Genomic DNA, 18912 nt, shown 5'->3' with positions numbered 1-18912 from the left:
GAAGCTTCTCTGAGCCTCCATTTCCTCATCTGTAAAATAGGGACAATACAGTGTTTACCTTATGAGTGAGGCCCTGGTGAGATTAAACAGACTGGTAGAATTAGAGTGATTAGAAGAGGGCCAGGCACACGCTGAGCACCCTGTAAGTGCTGGTGGCTCTTCCTGGTTCAGATGCTGAGCCGAGGCTCTGTGTGTATTTGCTCTTCAAATCCTCCTGATAATCCTGGAAGTGGGTACCGCTATCACCCCAACAGGTAGTGATCAGCCCCTTCTTAAACCCGAAGCTTGGCCCTTACCACGTGTGGGTGGTCCCCATTCCATTTGTCCAAGGATGGTGGTCACGGGGTCCTCTTTGGATTACTCAAACCTCCAAACGTGGTGGACCAGGCCCTGCTTCTCTCCCAGCCTTCCACCCTGCTCCTAACTAACAAATATACGTGGAGCACCCTCTGGACCTCCTCTTCGGGGGACACAAAGGAGGGAGGAGACACCACCCTGCTCTCTGAACACTTGTGATCAATTGTTTATGTGACAGATGACAGCTGAGAGTGGAAGACTGTGTGCATGTGTGCGCACACATGTGCTCAGTGCCATAGACGTCAGTGTTTTTCAAATCACAGCTCACAGCGCATTAGAAATCAGTTCAGTTGATTGGAACCAGCACTTTAGAAACAAATAGAATAGGAAAATTGAGTGCATCCCATGTACTATGGACTAGAATTTTTATGGGGGGGGGGTGAAGCTTTTGTTTTCATTATACATTGTATGTATGTGTATATAAGGTTATGATGTAAAATATATTTCTAACTGTGGGTTGTGGTTTTAAAAAAAGCCTGAAAGCCTCAGCTCTGGTGGTTGGGCCTCTGCCTCCTTCAGGGGACCCCTCTCACTGCTATACTCCAGCCTCACTGGCCCCATCACTTCCTCTTTCCTACTTCAGGCCCTTTGCAGGTGCTATTTTGCCTGCCAGAAATGTTCTTTTCTCACTCTCTTCACCAGCCTAACTTGTATTCATCATGCAGAACACAGCAATGGGTCATATTATCTCCCTCCCTCAACTGATGAGAAACTGAAGCTCAGAGAGGTTAAGTGACTTGCCCAATGTCACAAAGCCAGGCAGAGGTGGGCTGGGATTTGACCCCAGGCTCCTCTGATTTCAGAGCTCAGGTTCTTTCCTTAACCCATGAGACTTGCCTACTGACCGCTTCACTTCTTTTCCTCCGGGTCATTGCAGCAACGGCCTCATGGGGTTTCAGCCCACGTTCCTACTTTCAGAGCGCAGCCAGCCCCCATGGCTCCCTGAAAACGTCTTCCTGAGGGTCTGCTACTCCATCTCTGACGCGGGCAACGACAAGGTGGGCCTGGCTGCTGCTGTATAGACCGGCTCTGCCTTATCTTCCTGGTCAGAGGCACGCCCTCTGGGTCTCACGGAAGTTGGAGAGCCCCTATTTTCACTCGCTCTAGCCAAACTCTGCTCCTCAGGGCTGAGAGCTGGGAGACCCCAAATAAAGCAGCTGTAGGCTCTGGCTTTGGGGAACAAGGTGGGTGGCTGGGGAGTTAAATAGGGGGGTGAGATTAGTTCGACTTTCATGCCCACTCAATACAGGTCAGTGGGTCCCAGATCTAGTCGTTCAAATACCACCCTCATGATCTCTGCACTGAGTGTGGGCCCCCGGTTAGAACCTGCTGGCGTGGGTGGGGGGGGGGGCAGAGGCCTGGTCAGGTTTCCCTGCCAGCTCTCTGGCTTGTGCAAGGTGCCATTTCTGGAGATGTGGGACAGTAGTCTGGGAGGACGTTGAGCCAGCAGTGAGGACAGAGCCACAGACACGGAGCCCCCGCTTTGGCAGGACGGCTGACCCTGTGCTCACAGCTGTCCTGCCTGTCAAATGGAGAGGGCCACCTCTGGGCAGTGCCCTGGTGTGGGGACAGGCTGGGAGTTCCTGGCTGGATTTCACATCTAGGAGACTGTCCCTAGCCATGGGGCCCAGGGCCGGGGAGGTGGAGGGAGAGGAGAAATCTAACACCTAGACTCTAGGGCTGGGGGCCCTGGGGTCCTCGGGTAACTGAGGCTCTGCCCCTCCCCGCAGTGGCCAGCCTAGAAGACTAACTCCTCAGTGACAAGGATTTCAGGCTGTAATTCTGCTGCTTCCTGACATTCCTCCGTTAGGAGTATGTCACAAACACCCCTAGTCCGTAAAATCATGGGTGTGATGTGTCCGATATGTATCTGTGTTAAAATAGATGATAATAAATACACAGCTATGTGGAAAAGACATGTTCATCCTTGTTGCACCTGAAATCATCTCTGCTTTTCTACTCTTGTGGACAATGTTAGCCCAGGTGAAGGTGCACTGCCCATATCAGCCCGGGACTCCCTGAGCTGGGGCTGCCTCCCCACTTCATCTTTGGTGGGGGGTGTCTCTGAGGACAGGTGTTCTGTCTCCTTGCTCCTTTTCCTTCTCTTCCTCCTCCTTTTTTTTTTTTTTTTTCTTTCTTTCTGGCTGCTCTGTGAGGCTTGCGGGATCTTGGTTCCCCAACCAGGGATAGAACCCAAACTCTTGGCAGTGAAAGCGCAAGAGTCCTAACCACTGGACACCAGGGAATTACCTTCCTTCTTTTTAAAATGTGACTTTAGGGACTTCCCTGGTGGCGCAGTGGTTAAGAATCCGCCTGCCAATGCAGGGGACACAGGTTCGATCCCTAGTCCAGGAAGATCCCACATGCGGCAGAGCAACTAAGCCCGTGCGCCACAACTACTGAGCCTGCGCTCTGGAGCCCGCGAGCCACAACTACTGAGCCCACGCACCACAACTACTGAAGCCCGTGCGCCTAGAGCCGGTGCTCCGCAACAACGGAAGCCATCGCAATGAGAAGCCCACGCACCGCAACGAAGAGTAGCCTCTGCTCATCGCAACTAGAGAAAGCCTGCATGCAGCAACAAAGACCCAACACAGTGTAAAATAAATTAAAAAAAATTGTTTTAACATAAGACTTTTTTATTTTTTGCGGTACGCGGGCCTCTCACTGCTGTGGCCTCTCCCGTTGCGGAGCACAGGCTCCGGACGCGCAGGCTCAGCGGCCATGGCTCACGGGCCCAGCCGCTCCGCGGCACGTGGGATCTTCCCGGACCGGGGCACGAACCCGTTTCCCCTGCATCGGCAGGCGGACTCTCAACAACTGCGCCACCAGGGAAGCCCAACATAAGACTTTTAATTGATGTTTAATACACATACATACCGAAAGGTGCATGTATCATGAGTATCCAGTACTGACTTCTCACAGACCCACGTGACTGGAACACAGGTCAAGAAGCAGAACATCATCGGCGCTAACCAGAGGTCCCTTTTCCTCTTCAGCCCCTGTCCCCAGCCCCCTGCCCTCTTTAAAGAAAAAGATTCTGACTCAGCTGATAGCTATTGAGGGCTTGCTCTGTGCTAGCACTTTTCTAACCATGGTTTTATTGGATTATTCTAGCAACCCTGAGGGACAGATGATTATCCCTGTTTTACAGTCAGGGAAACTCAGGGTCGAAAGGGTAAGTGAGTTATCAGGGTCAAATGGTCAACAAGTGGTGGAGATTGGTCTCCTAAAGTCAATTCCATATCACACATCAGCATCACATTCTTAAATATATACAAAGAGAGGTGAATGAAGAGTTTGAAGTAGGGTCCATAGGTCATCAGCAATAAATCTGCATGGACATCTCTGATTGTTTGAGCAGAAACATCCCCTTACTTATTTTGGGGACTTCTCCTGTCTAAACACTTCAGAAGGCTTCCTGAGGGAGACGTCAAATTCTTACAGGGCTCTGCCTGCTGGCCACAGTTGGTTGGTCCAAGATGGGCTAATCAGAGAGCTTTCTTGGGAATTTTGGTTTCATGCTTCCTCTGGAAATGTAAAACTCGGGTGCTGGTGGCCAGTTATGTGGAGAAAGGCAGCCTACAGTGAGTGAGAGAGAGAGAGAGAGAGAGAGAAAAGTGAAGGAGGAATGAGAAGCAAAGGTCCTGATAATGTTTGGATCCCAGATTTCAGTTGACCCCCGAGGCTCTGCCCCATCCTTCCTCTTCCTGCAGCTGGGTTGCAATCTATGACTCACCATCTATCCAATGCATCCCCCTTTCCACCTAAGGCAGACAAGCAAGCTGCTGTCTTTAAGCAAGGGTACAGCAATCAATAGACCAGAGAAAAAACAATCAGCCTGTCTATCCATTTATACACACAGGGATCGATTTCCAGCTGTTTGAGATACAGACAGATAAAATGGACTCCACTATTGAATGGGGATAAGGTAACCTACCTAGTGGGGTTGCTGTGAGGTTGCCTGATTAAACAAATGTAAAGTACCCTGCTTGGCACAACGTCGATGATGGGATATTTTGGTAGGGGAGGAAGAGTCCATTTCAAAACCTTGAACCTAGCTCTTCCTTACAGCAGAGTTCTAATTAATAAATGTAGCAGGGATGATGGACATAGAAAAGCACCATTAGGCAAGCACCACCATAATGACTGTTGCAAGCAAGGACCAATAATAGATGTTAAAATTGGTGGGCAGAAGAATGATGAAAAACAGGAGACTGGCGTAGTCTCAAAGTGTCTCCCCAGAAGATACGTATTAATTATCAAGGGAAAGATAATTCCTGTACAGTAGAGAAACATGGTAGACCTCACCTTAACCAAGTAATTAAGGTTAAATAACCAGCAATGAGACCCATCCCTAGTCAGATACCTCCTGATATCATGCACTGAGGATATATCACCTCTGTGGTTTCTGCTCCAAAATGCATGCCATCAATCTCATCATTAGAAAACATCAGAATAACCTAAACTGAGGGACATTCTACAAAATAACTGCTCAGCACTTTTTAGAAGTAGCGAGGTCATAAAAGACCAAAAAAAAAAAAAAAAAAAAAAAACCCAAGGAACTGTCACAGATTGGAGAAGACTAAGACATGAAAATTAATGTGATGTGGGGACCTAGATTGGATCCTGAATCAGAAAAAGGACATTAGTGGGAAAACTGGTGAAATTCAAATAAGGTTTATAAATTGGTTAATAGTATCAGATCAGGGTTAATTTCCTGGGTTTGATCATTGTACTATGGTTATGATGTAAGATGTTAACATTAGGGAATTCTGGATGAAAGGTGTACAGGCATTCTCTGTACTATGTAAATTTTCTGTAATTCAAAAATTATATCAAAAGAAAAAGAGCGCTGCGGAGGACCCCAACTGCAGGGCCTTACATGGCAGCTTTAAACTAGGGGGTCGGAGGATGAGCCAGAGGTGGAGGTCCAAGTCAGACGAATCCAGCTTACACTGGGCCCTCTGCTTATAAAAAAAAAAAGAAAAGAAAAGAAAAAAGAAAAAAAAAGCATAAATCCTTGAACTTGAAAAAAAAATCTTCCATTCCAGTTTGCCCCCAATAAGTTTGATTAAACCAATATAATGGTGTAAGTATAAAACACACAAAATTTAAGGAAAAAACTAAAAAACCAAGATAATAGCCAAAGTCGTAACTAAAATTCGTGTAGACAGCTGCCGAAGACTTAAGGTTTATAAAGTACCTGTCCTGGGATCTGAGGTGAGGTCTCTTAGCTCTGCAAACTTAATTCAGGGTTAGAATACACAGTGAAACTCAGATCCCTAGTCCAATCTCACACCCACTGCAAGAGACCCCACTTCCAGGATTCCTCAAAATGTGCTCCTTTAGCCTCTGTTTGAATGATTCTGATGACAAGGAGCTCACTACTCTCTTCGTTTGGTTGATGTTTATTTTGTGCCCAATTACTATCGATAGAAATGAGAAATTCAAATCAACCCAAATGAATAGGGCTAAGTAATGTTACTACCAAGATAATAGAGCACTGTATAGCCACCAAGAGTGATAAGAATGTGGCCTATCTCAATTCATGGATGTGTGTATATAGTAATCTTCAGTAACAAGAACAGAACAGAAGTAGTATTTACACACTGATTACAGCTACGTTAAAATCTCAGTGTGTACATTAGGAGCTAGAATATAATTTTGCAATTTAGAATGGTGCAAATAATTGTAGTTTCATGTCATTTTGATTTTTTAAAAAGTAGTATATGTACAGAATTTAAATGAAATTTAGTATCCAGAATTTAAAAAAAAAAATCCTCCATTAAGGGACTCAGGGATTGTCATTTCAAAATTGAGAATGGGTGTATGAACACTAGATTGGGAAGGATCCTGAGGCCATGTTTCAGCACCATGAAAGAGAGTGATCTGTTTGATTAGCGATGTCTGCCATGGGTGGAGGATTAGCAGTGGCAGTGTGCATGCTAGTAGCTGCCATCTCTTCTCGAGACGCTCCCAGCAACCAGTGTCACTTTTGTAGTCACTCTGAAAGGTGAATGAGCTGTTTAAGGAGCCAGGTGAGGGAAAAGACCTTTTCTTTTAGTTACAAGTGATAGGATTTGGGGCAAGTCACTGGGATATAAGACAGTATGAAATAAATACCATAAGGGGAGGAAAAGCAAAGTCCTCCACAATAGGAACCAGGCTGAGAGTAGGTGAGCACAGTAGGGAAGGCTTTATGGCCTTTGTACTGGGTCTTGAAGGATGAGGAGATTTTGCAGGTGGAGATGCTGGGAAGGGTATTGCAGATGGAGACCACAGCATGGATAAAGGCACGGTGGTTGGAAAATAACAGGTCTCCTGGGAGAAAGCAAGGAGATTGCTATGGCTGGAGCACAGAGCATGTGTAGGTTAGTAGTGGAAGATGAGTGTGGAAATGTAGGAAGGGGCCAGCCTGAGTGTGTCCTCAAGGTCAGGGTGATGAGTTTGGATTTTATTTAATTAGCCACAGGGAGCCTTTGATGAGTTTTGAGACAGGTGGTGCTTAGAGGGAGAGGAGACCAGAGGGTGATGAGATAATGCCTCTTTCCTGGGAAACCATCACTATGAGAGGACGCCAGGTCCTGGATTTTGACACGATCCCTTTAGAGTGTGGGGTGGAAATCAGAGCACTGGGATAATGGGGTGTGGGAGATATAACCAAGACCTATTGAGAACAATCCCATGGGATCCATCTAGTGTTCAGGATTTCCTGAGCTCTGGGCCAAGCCCGGGGAGGTGGAAGCCACAATCTCTGCCTTCTAGGAGTTTCTAGTCTATAGAGTGAGGAAACGTACACCAGAAGACAACTGGAGACCAATCCTAGACAGTGTGTGATCTGGCACTAAGGGGAGGGCACCAGCTGGGTGTGCAGTGTTTAGGGGTGGAAGATGAACTTGGTGGGCAACCAGTGGGTCAGGCTTACTGGGGCTCCTGTCCTTGGTGGGAGGTAGCCCTGGATGACTTCTAAAGTGTCCCCAGACTCTGTACATCCCTGCTCTAGGAGGAGAGGTCCTGAAGGAGGGGCAGAACTTGGACATGTAGAAGGAAGAGAAATGGGCTTTCCAGGAATGGGGGGCTGGGTGGTGGCGGGGCAGCCAGGGCAGACAAGGACTTAGGACGTATGGGGACGCTGAGGGGACTGACTGAGCTGTCAGGTCAGGTTGGGTAGGTGGGGCAGTAAAGCCCCAGGGCCTGGCTGCCAAGCAGGGTACCCTGGCTCGATGCAGTAGGCCAGGGATATTCAGAAGGGATGTGATGTGACTGGGGTTTGGGGACAGTTAGCCCACAGCCATCAGACTCCTTGGGTCCCGCCAGATAAGGAAAGGGTCCCTGGAGGGCCATGTTGTGGAGTCTTGTTGGCCTCACAAGACTTAGGGGACCCCATGGATTCTGCTATATTCACAGGATGTGGCAAGATTCCAAGGATCCTATGACCTTCTTTTGCCTGATCTTCCAAACCTGCGGATTCCCCTACCCCAGGGAAAGCACTCCCTCGTTACGTTGCCTTCCACTCCAGTGTCCCTGGAGACTGCAGGGAGGAATGGGAGCTGATTTGGCCTTGAGACACAACCAGGCAGGTACCTCCCTCTCTGTGCCAGGCCCGGGTGGACCTCTAGTGCCCTCCCTCCCCTCCTCCATCCAGGGCCAGGGGAGACTCCAGGGCTCTGGCCGGGCAGTGGGTGGAGGTGGCCAGAGTGGAAAGTCCCCACGGGCTGGATTATATCGGTGTTTGGCAGGCCTGGTCTTGGCCTTCTGCCTGGGGCTCCAGAGCCTGACAAATCTGTTTGGAGCCCTGAGTGAGGGGTGAGGTGGCAGAGAGGGTACTGGCGTGGGGACTTTTTCCACTCACCCCAGAATGGAGAATTCTCCAGTGCCAGGTTGGCAGGCATAGGGCCAGCTCCAGGTCACCTCAGGCAATGAGAAGCTTGTAGCTGGGAAGCAGGCAGGACCCGGAGATGAGGGACAGAGGACATGGCAGATCAGGCTCGGGAGCAGGAATGAGGACAGACGAGAGTTGGGGAAGAGGATAATGGGGGACACAGGCATTTTAGGAGAACAAAAGACATGGGCAGGGACTTCCCTGGTGGTCCAGTGGTTAAGATTCAGTACTCCCAATGCAGGGGGCATGGTTTTGATCCCTGGTCGGGGGACTAAGATCACTTATGCCGCACAGTGAGGCAAAAAAAAAAAGTCATGGGTGGAGTCTCAACGCAACAGAAGAAGAGAGACAACGAAGAACAGAAGCAGGGGCTGGCATGTCCCCTCCTCCCATGCCCCTGCCCAGGCCTCCTGTTGCTGCAGATCAGTGCCAGTGGCACAACCAGAAGCCAGTGCGGCTTACTCTGTGGGTGGGTCCTGAGTGCTTGCTGAACTATGATGAGAATTGCTCCAAATGTCCCATTTGACCAGGAAAACCTCCAAAGCTGCCCCCAATAGCTCTGACTTCAGCCGCTGGCAACCCAGCCCCACCATCTGCATCTGTGCTAACAATACCGCCAACATCACCACGGTCTGCCTCACGCTCACCACTACCATTATCATTACCATCCTCCTAGCTACTGACCCCATCAACCCCTGACACTCCTAACTGCATCCCCCAAGGGGTTGGGGGTGCTGGAACCAGGACTTAAGTCAGAGTCTTTGAGTGCATCACCTATAGACCAGCGATTCTCAACAATTTTGCTCCCGAAAGGGATATGTGGCAATGCCTGCAGACACTGTTGGTTGTCACAACTGGGGGACTGTTGCTGGCATCTAGTGGGTAGAGGCCAGGGGTGCTGCTAAACATCTTACAATGCCGAGGACAGTGTCCACAGCAAAGAGTTTTTTGTTTGCAAGTGTCGGAAGTATTGAGGATGAAAAACCTGCCTATAGATCCTACGGCCCTCACTCTGCCCTCCTCTGGCCCTCACCCTAAAAGGCTTACCTCACACCTCTGGTTCCTGCACAAGAAGTCATATTTGCCACTCCATCTCACGGCAACTTTGATTTCTTATCGCTCGCACCTCCTGGCCTCCACTGCTTGTACTGAAAAGTCAATAAGATGAAAAGTCCTTTGCAGCCACCCTCACAAGGGAAAACACACAGAAATAACTGATACGTGGAGCCCGGGGTATGACGGGGATTGAGGTCATGCTGGTGCAGGGCAGGGAGGCAGGGGCTGGGCTGGGTCCTCGGGGTATAAAGGAGGAAGGAGTGTTCAGGCCTTCACTCCACTCTGACGCCACAACTCTGAGCTGCTTCTCTACTGTGGCCAGCTGGGAATCGGCATCATGAAGTGGATGGTGGTGGCCCTGGTCTGCCTCCAGACCTTGGAGGCGGCCGTGATCAAGTGAGTCTGGGGCCTGGCTGCTGGGGCAGCCTTTTTATTTTTAAATGAACTACCATAGACTGGATGGCTTATAAGCAACAGAAATTTATTTCTCCAAGTTCTAGAGGCTAGGAAGTCCAAGATCAAGGTGCCTGTAGATTTGGTGTCTGGTGAGAATCTGCTTCCTAGTTCGTAGACCCCCATCTTTTTGCTATCCTCACATGTTGGAAGGGACAAGGAAGCTCTGTGGTTGACCTGCCTCTGCTCTGGGACTTCTGGACAGGGAAGGCTCCCTGAATCGGTGTAGGATAGGACTCAGCGGTGGGAGGAGATATGGCCTCTGCTTTCAGGGAGATTCCAGTCAAAGGGAGACGCACCATCCCTTCCCCCACTGATGGATAGGAAACAGGGAGAATAAGGGTGACCACCACCCAAGCAGATGCTGAACGGCCAGTACAATTATTCCTAGATAGGGAGACATTTGCTAGTATTTTCCTTAAGGCCCCCAATTGATTTGGTAGATGCCAAAATCATCTAAGCAGAAACACCGTCATGTAATCTCTACACGCGGAGGTGTCAGGGGATAGGGAACGAGGCGGCACAGCGCACAGGACATCAGGAGGACTCCCGGCCTGCCACTCTGCCTTCTATTCTACCACTAAAGAGTGATTTTTTTGGCGAAGAGATGGCTCCTCTCAGAAACTTCTTTGAATATGCAAATTCTGTAACTGTGATGGGGCGCAGTCAGCCATCAGCCTTCATGGCTCCAGGTGAATGGGTTTAGCAGAGAATTTCTGGATGCTGAAGGGCCTTGGGGGAATGGGGAAGAGATGGGGAAAGAAGTGAAAGCAGCAGGAATTCTGGAGCCTGGAACAAGGCCTGGGTGGACCCGCAGAGACCCCTAGGCAATGGCGGCAAGGAGGTCTGCGAAGACATGGGCAGAAACCCATAATTCAGTACATAGAGTTCCAGAGCCGATTTGGGCTCCGGACCAACCAGGCCAACCTCCCCACTGTCCCGGCATCCTGAGAGGAGCGTGACTGATCCAGGCCAGACAAGTCGCTGCAGGGGCAGAACTAGGACCCTGTCTTCCGAGTCCCCAGTCTAGTGCCCTTCCCCTGGTCCTGTGCTCTGTCACAGCCAACCGGCACCAGGTGCCTGACAGCCACTGTACCAGAGGACTTTCTTTGGGGTGAACTTTGCCATCTATGAAACTTTTATTTTATTTTATTGGCCACATTGTGCAGCATGTGGGATCTTAGTTCCCTGACCAGGGATTGAACCCGCTCCCACTGCAGTGGAAGTGCGGAGTGTTAACCACTGGACGCCAGGGAAGTCCCTCTGAAACCTTTTTTAAAAATGCACAAATTGGGAATTCCCTGGCAGTCCAGTGGTTAAGGACTCCGCGCTTTCACTGCTGAGGGCACGGGTTCAATCCCTGGTCAGGGAACTAAGATCCCGCAAGCCACGCGGCACAGCCAAAAAAACAAAAACAGAACAAAAATGTACAAATCCTACAAAAGGTAATGTCTGAAGTTCCTCTCCCCTGCCTGGGAAAGTGTTTATGGGATATCTGAGAGTGGAGGACCAGGGTGGGATGAGGACCCATGAGATGGGGTGGGGGCATGCATGGGTGAAGTCAGTTGTTTTCTGAATCTCAGAGCAAGTCCTGAGAAGAGTTTTGAAAGAAAGAGAAAGAGAGAGGAAGAAAATGAGAGGCAGAGGGAGAAAAAGCCAGAGAGAACCAGAGATTGAGACAGAGATGGAGAAAGAGGGAGACACACAGACACGTACAAGCCGCAGACACCGGGGGACAGAGCGGTGGGGAGCCTGAGGCAAACAGAGATGGAGAGAGAGAGAGATTGGGATATTAGAGCCTCTGTAGGAAAGAGGGAGGTCCTGCCCTGACCCCAGCCCTTCCGCAGAGTCCCCGTGAAGAAATTAAAGTCCATCCGTGAGACCATGAAAGAGAAGGGGATACTGGAGGACTTCCTGAGGACCCACAAGTACGACCCAGCCCAGAGGTACCACTTCAGTGACTTCAGCGTGGCCTCCGAGCCCATGGACTACATGGACGTGAGTCCTGACCCTCCCCGGGGCTCCCCATCTCCCTGCTGCCAAAGGCCAGGCCTGGGCTGTGAGCTGCGCCCTTCCTCTCTGCACCCTCCCACCCGGCCCCCGGGGCCTGCCCCCATCTCTCAGACCTGCCAGCCCGGAGACTTCATTGGCGGGCAGAGCACTCAGGGGCCCCTGCTGACCTAGCAGCTGAGTCCACAGAGACCTTTGCAGCTGCCCCGGGCGGGCTTGGACCGAAGGTCTGCGGGTTCTGGGCGAGCGTGGAGGGCAGGCTCAGGCCCCTGCTTCTGGTGCGGGCTGTGGGGCTGGTCACTCTGTCACTCTGTCCGTGGAGGAGGCTGGGCCTGATGGTCCCTGGATCCCGCCAGAGCTAACAGCCCGTCCATGTCCCCCGTCTCCCACCCAGGCTGCCTACTTTGGTGAGATCAGCATCGGGACCCCACCACAGAACTTCCTGGTCCTTTTTGATACTGGCTCCTCCAACCTGTGGGTGCCCTCTGTCTACTGCCAGAGCCAGGCCTGCAGTGAGTGCTAGGTTGGGCAGGGGAGGGCGGTTGGCAGGGCAGGGCACTGACACCCTCTGGGGAAGGGCCGCACTTCATAAAGATTGCTGGGGAGAGCTGCAGTCCCGGAGAGGACCAGGGACCTGTCCAGGGTCATGTGGCACATGCCCAAGCCAGAGGGAAGAAGCTGGCCATGGAGCTGGGTGGCCCCTCTGCTTTCCCTGCTCACCAATACATATCCCTTCACCTACTCCAGCCCAGCCCAGCCCACTCCACTCCGTTCTGTTTGCTCTGGGCAATGCCATTCCATCCCACTCCACTGTACAACACTCTTTCTATGCTACTCCACCCCATGGTTTACTAAGTTCTTACTGAGTATCTCAAGGGACACGGGAGAAGGATATAGATGTGGTCCCCTCCCTGTAGTTGTATTTGGAGACAGGAGATATTCACTTCCTAGGGCTGCCTTGGTCCCTGCCAAAGCCTTGGGGTTTGGGTCTTGACGCCTCTAGTCCAGAAGGTCCCTCATTGGCTCCATCCTAGGCTATCTCAGGATCCTGGTGTGGCCAGCTTCTGCTCGGGGTGAGGTGAGGGTCAGGGAATGCACAGATGCCCTGGAGGTTCATTCACTCCTTCATCCGATGAGTAATTTCTCAGCACTCGCCATGTGTCAGGAGATCTGCTGGGGGTCAGGGAGATGAATAGATTCTATATAACCTGCCCATAGGGAGGTCACCATCCTAGGGCATCTCAAGGTTCTGTAGGTCAGAGGGGGCTTTGGAGTCGAGGCTGGCCAGTTCTTGTGGGTCTTCCAATGCCAGGAATGTCAGCTGGCCACCCCCTGACTCAGTGGCCAGTGGGGGGTGGGGCGTGGGGGGAGTGCTGAGTCCCCAGGATGTGAGCCCAGGCTGGGAGACAGGTGGGCAGTCCGTCAGGCCTGAGAGTGGGCCAGCCTGACTTCCCGAATTTTCCTTCCCTTGCAGCCAGCCACACCCGCTTCAACCCCAGCCTGTCCTCCACCTACTCCACCAATGGGCAGACCTTCTCCCTGCAGTACGGCAGCGGCAGCCTCACTGGCTTCTTCGGCTATGACACTCTGACAGTGAGTGATACTGCCGGCTGCCCCTGTGCCCACACCCAGATGTGGGGAAGGAAGTCCGGGGCTGTGAGCTGGATTCTAACCTCAAAGTCCTCACAGTCTGATGGGGAGACTTAGATGGAGGCCCTGAAAAATATGGGAAACACCTAGCGCTCTACCGTACAGGCCAGAAAATCAGTACAATAAAGGCTCATCCAGGGACTTCCCTGGTGGTCCAGCGGTTAAGACTCCACGCTTCCACTGTAGGGGGCACGGGTTTGATTCCTGGTCGGGGAACTAAGATTCCGCATGCCACCAGGTGCAGGCAAAAAAAAAAAAAAAAAAAAAATCTCATCCATTCACTCATTGAACCCTCACTGCGGGCCATCATGTGCCAGGCACCGAGGGCACCACAATGGTTGGGGTGACCTGGTCCTTAAGGAACTTAAAGCCTCGGGAAGAAGAAGGTTGGTGTGGGGAATGCTGCAGCGGTCGGGGATGGCTTCTTGGAAGAGAAAGTGGCTTTTGCAAACCTGACAAGAAGAGAGGCAGCAGAAGCAAAGGAGGGATGAAGAACAGACCCTTGAGGGGTCTGAGGAGGGGGAGCCTGGGGAAGGTGGGTGGAGATACACTTGTCATCTCCCATCCTCTCTTTCCCCTCCAGGTCCAGGGCATCAAGGTCCCCAGCCAGGAGTTCGGCCTGAGTGAGAAAGAGCCGGGGACCAATTTCCTCTATGCGAAGTTCGATGGCATCATGGGCATGGCCTACCCTGCCCTGTCCATGGGCGGGGCCCGCACCGCCCTGCAGGGCATGCTGCAGGAGGGTGCCCTCACCAGCCCAGTCTTTAGCTTCTACCTCGGCAGGTAGGGAACCCCCTGGCGGTCCCCAGCTCCCAGCCCGTTCCCCCCGTGGCCCTGGATGGCTGAGGTTCAACACTTTGGGATTCGAAGGCCTCCCAGCAGGCATATCTGGCAGGGCCTTTCCTCCTGGGCTTCTGACTCTTCCTCCTCCCCTCCCCAACCCCTGCATCTGTCCCTGCCCACTCGGCCTCTTCTTTGTATTTCTTGGCCACGACAGTGTCTCTCCTTCCTCCGGCTGAGCTCTTCTTTGAGCATTGCTACTGCTTTCTCCATACCTCTTGGGCTTACCTCCTGCCCAGAGCCCCAGTTAGCTCATTTCCTTCTGACCAAATGTTTTCTACCTGGACACCTCTTTTGTGTAGAAATCTATTGCTTCATCTCCTTTGATCTATTGTTCTAGCCAGGTCCTGGAGTCTTCTGGTCTAGGTCCACCATGAACTCCTAACGAGTTGTTATTCTTACCACAAACACGAGCCAACTCAGTGATTTATGTGGATGGGCCCCAGTGCCAGGCAGTAGGAGGGGTGGGGGTGGGGGCGTCGCCTGGGGTGGACTTTCTTTCCTCTCCAGAATTAGACAACTACCTTCTAGAGATAGTCAATATCTACTCTCTGGGGCTTAGTCATCTGAATCTTTCAACCACATTATCCTGTTATGTCGGTTGCTGGCCTCTGTTTACAAGTACTCTGAGTTTAGCCCATAGGAGCTCTGCCCAGTTCCACACTCAGGTTCGTCTTCTGTCTAACAGGGGAGGCCCTGCCCTCCCCTCCACCTGGGCCCTACCTCCCTCCGATCCCAGCAGAAAAATAACAAGCTGGGCCCGGGTCAGGCTCCCGTGGACACGCTCCACCAGCAGCACAAAGTGAAAGGGAATGGAGAACGTGGTGTGTGGCAGGGTGGGGGGCCAGACGACCAGAGGCTTCCCCAGAGGCAGCGCTTGGTGGAGCACCTGGGAGCCTGAGGCACTGGGAAGTCTGAGCTCCAGGCCGGGGCGGGGGGGGGGGGGGGGTGCGGGGGGTGGTTGGACACAACCTCTTCCCTCAGGGAGCCCCATTCCGAGGGGAGACGCGGCCCCGCCCTCAGGGAGCCCTGGTCTGAGTGGAGACACAGCCGTTCCTCAGGGAGCCCCAGTCTGGAGCCAGGGCAGGACCTCTGTTTTCCTGCCTTTTCCACAGCCACTGCCTGACTCACTTTTGCTTTGCGTCCTGCAGCCAGCAGGGCTCTCAGGACGGGGGAGCAGTCATCTTCGGAGGTGTGGACAGCAGCCTGTACACGGGGCAGATCCACTGGACCCCCGTCACCCAGGAGCTGTACTGGCAGATTGGCATTGAGGAGTGAGTCTGTGGTGGGCCCTGGGGCTGTGGGTACTTCCTCGGAGCAGGCTCTGAGGCACTTCATGTCACACGGGTACTGCCGGGTGGCGGGGGGACAGAGGACCCCAGAGACCTGCGCCTGCAAAGCCACAGCTGCCCTCAGCTGGGGTTTCAAGGCCCAGGTCGGCCTGGAGAAGGAGGGTGGGGTGGGGACAACATAGGAAGGGGCAGGACTGGGAATCCCAGACATTTTGGACCCTGTAGTCCAACCCTAGGGGCTTAGACATTAGAAAACTGGGGTGTGTGAGGGGCAGGGACTATTTTGCTCAAAGTACTTACAATGAATCAGTAACCCTGGCCTTCAGTGTTTCTAGAACCATCCTTGGAACTCTTTAGAAAGAGATTCCAAGGCCATTTAGGTGGCCTTTGACAGACTTTGGTATGAGGCAGGAGGATGGCTGGATTGACCTGTGCAGGGCCCTTATCTTCTGGAGGTGCACCTTGATTCTGTGGTTGCAGCTATCCCCTAGCTGCCCTGAGCTGGGAGGTGCTGAGGCCGCCCATCTCCTCACCGTTCAGGTTCCTCATTGGTGACCAGGCCACGGGCTGGTGCTCCCAGGGCTGCCAGGCCGTCGTGGACACTGGCACGTCTCTGCTCACCGTGCCCCAGCAGTTCGTGAGCTCCCTTCTGCAGGCCACAGGGGCCGAAGAGGACCAGTATGGACAGGTGCGTGTGGCGGAGGTGTGCCCCTTCCCTGGGGGAGGCCAGCCATGGGGCATTTGTGGTTTTTCCTGGGAGCACAGGAATAGCTTGATTCTTGGCCTCCGTGCTTCTCGCCGCCCCCAGGCACTGGAGGTGGGGGCCCCAGGATGACTGGGGCTGGGAGCTGGCTGGGGGCCCGAAGGCTGATCCAGGGGAGCCAGATGCTTGTGCTAAAAGGGTGTGGGGAGGTCACTACTAGGCAGAATTTCCTCTGAGCTTCAGCCCCTTAGCGGAAACAGGTTACACACCTGCCGGGCTTTGCAGTAAGAGGGAAATAACTAGACTGTGCTGTCAAGCCCATGAGTGACAAGGGATAACCCTTCAGTCCACAGCTCCCTCACCTCCACAGGGCCATGCTCTCTGCCCCGTGCCCCCTCCTGAGCCCACCAAAGGGTTTGCCTAATTAATGCATTCCCACTAACTTTGGTGGACTGATGGGCCATGCTTTCTACAGACCTGCGTGTTTTAAAAGGACACTTGCAGAGAAAGGGGTGTAGATTTAATCTCTCTCATGGGGAAAATTCAAGCAAGAGTCATGTTTGGGGGTGAGAAAGATGCTCAGGTCCCCCCAGATCCCACCCTCTGCACGTGAGTCCTCATGTGTAACACGAGCAGTATTGGTGTTGCAGCCTCCAGTCCCAAAGCAGGCTTGGGGCTCAGGCCCGGGTCCTGAGGGGCTGAGGCGATGGGGTTGGCAGGTCCTCTCAGGGGGGAGATGAGGCATCCCGGGCCCTGTTCCTCTCTGCAGTTTCTCGTGGACTGTAACAGCATCCAGAGCCTGCCCACCCTCACGTTCATCATAAATGGTGTGCAGTTCCCTCTGTCACCCGCTTCCTACATCCTCAATGTAAGTCCTGGCCCCTGCATCGGGAGGGTGGGGGATGGGGGATGGGGGTGAGGGGTGGGAGGAAGGGGTGGGTAGCCAGAAACGCTGGGTCTCCTTACCTCGCGCCATTTCCTGATGCCTTGCAGCATTGATTTCTTTTCCCCATCCATTGATTCTAAACCCCCGTCTCTGGAACGCGGCTATGAAAGAGCAGAGTGCCACCTATTATTAATGATTATTATTAATTAGAGGGGAGGGGCGCTGGCTCTTTGTTGATCACTTATGAGAGTCAGCCCCTGAGTGAAGCACTTTGTCTACATTTCCCTGATTACTCGTCACAACATTCAATGAGCGAGATACTGATTCTATTTTACAAACAAAAACTTGGAGGTTCAGAGAGTTAAGTAACTGGCCCAAGGCCACAGAGCTAGTCAGGGTGAAGCTAAGCTTTGAACCCAAGTTGGTCTGGTTCCAAGACTTTACCGCCAGGCTGACCTGCTCCAAATCAGGAACAGGAGGGAGTCAAGGAGACCCTGCAGAGGGAGGCCTTTTGCAGCCTGCCCTCGGCCACGCCAGAATCCCCCACCAGCCCGACTCTGGCTCTGGAGGCTCAGTTGGCCTGTGAGCCCTCAAGGGCAGAAACTTCGGCTCACCTGTTTCTGCATCTGTGCTGCTGGCCTGGGGCTCTGGGCCGAGCAGTGCCCCGTCACTGTGTGAGCGGATGAATGAGTGTTGCCCTTCTGTGTTGTGCAGTACGACGACAGCTTTTGCATGCTGGGAGTCGAGCCCACCTACGTGCCCTCCCAGAATGGCCAGCCCCTGTGGATCCTTGGGGACGTCTTCCTCAGGTCCTACTACTCCGTCTATGACTTGGGCAACAACAGGGTGGGCTTTGCCACCGCCGTCTAGACTCAGCGCCTGGATGCCCGGGCTCCCTTCTCCCTCTGGGCCTCCCAGGCTACAGGGGGTTCTCTCTGCATTTCCTCTCTGCATGTAGCCTCCCTTCTCTGGACTCTGGACTTTCTCTAACAATAAATCTTTCTTCTCCATATCGACCAGCCTGTTGTTTCTAGAGGGCAGTTGTGGCCTGTAAGGCAGCCCCTGGTCTCAGACAATGGGGACAATGAGTCAGGGGCAGATTTGCCTCTGCTGCACCATGTTCTGCCTGAGTTTCTAGGAGGTTTGCAGTGGGTCACTGAGAACCTAAGAGAAATAGGGGACAGGGTAGGGTTTGGGGGTGGGCCCTGCATCCCTCAAAGCTTGGAGTCTGTTCACAGCTTCTCTCTGGAGAGGGAAGACTGTGGTAGTGGCATGGAAGCAGGACATTCCTTTGTAATGGGCAATCCAAAATGCTCTGCTGACCTAATTTACCAAACTACCACCAGAGTGACCCCACACATGTGCACTAGCAGTGTGACTAGGGGTCCAATGTATCCTAAATCTAGCCTCTTCCTCCTTATCTGTGATCAAGTTCCACTAGGAGCTTTCAGAGTAAGGCTGGATGCCGGTACACACTTGTAACAGTCACGGATCCTTTAGGGAGAGATCACCCGATGCCACCAGAACCTAGTAGGTTCCAGGAGGGCTCCAGAAGATCTGGGCTGAGTTAAGCCTATCATATTTTAACCCAGACCCCTATGTCCCAGGGCTTGTCTTTAAAGAAGGGCTGGCTCTCAACCATGGACAAGAGGGATAGCTATTTGAATCACATGAAAATCAAACCCATTTGTTCTAACCAACTGAGCAAGAGGTCTTGTCCTTCTGGACTTCATTCCTGTCCTCCATAGGACCCTCTCAGCAAAAAACCCGAAACCTGGTG

The 18912-nt window shown here is 52.4% G+C and overlaps 1 protein-coding gene across 1 annotated transcript; it reads left to right on the top strand.

Moving 5' to 3' along the window:
• Positions 1-9635: 9635 nt before the first annotated feature.
• On the top strand, positions 9636-18122 carry PGC (progastricsin; the record flags this gene model as incomplete). The annotated part of the gene is given in 10 exon segments (XM_082849162.1): positions 9636-9686; positions 11588-11749; positions 12156-12273; positions 13236-13354; positions 13995-14194; positions 15403-15525; positions 16084-16231; positions 17016-17114; positions 17847-17999; positions 18003-18122. Coding segments are annotated over 10 exon segments (1293 nt in total).
• Positions 18123-18912: the final 790 nt, after the last annotated feature.

The sequence above is a fragment of the Leucopleurus acutus genome (genome assembly GCF_964270905.1).
Source record: "Leucopleurus acutus genome assembly, chromosome: 10".
Lineage (NCBI taxonomy): Eukaryota > Metazoa > Chordata > Mammalia > Artiodactyla > Delphinidae > Leucopleurus > Leucopleurus acutus.
This window is presented reverse-complemented; position numbering and strand designations above follow the sequence as displayed.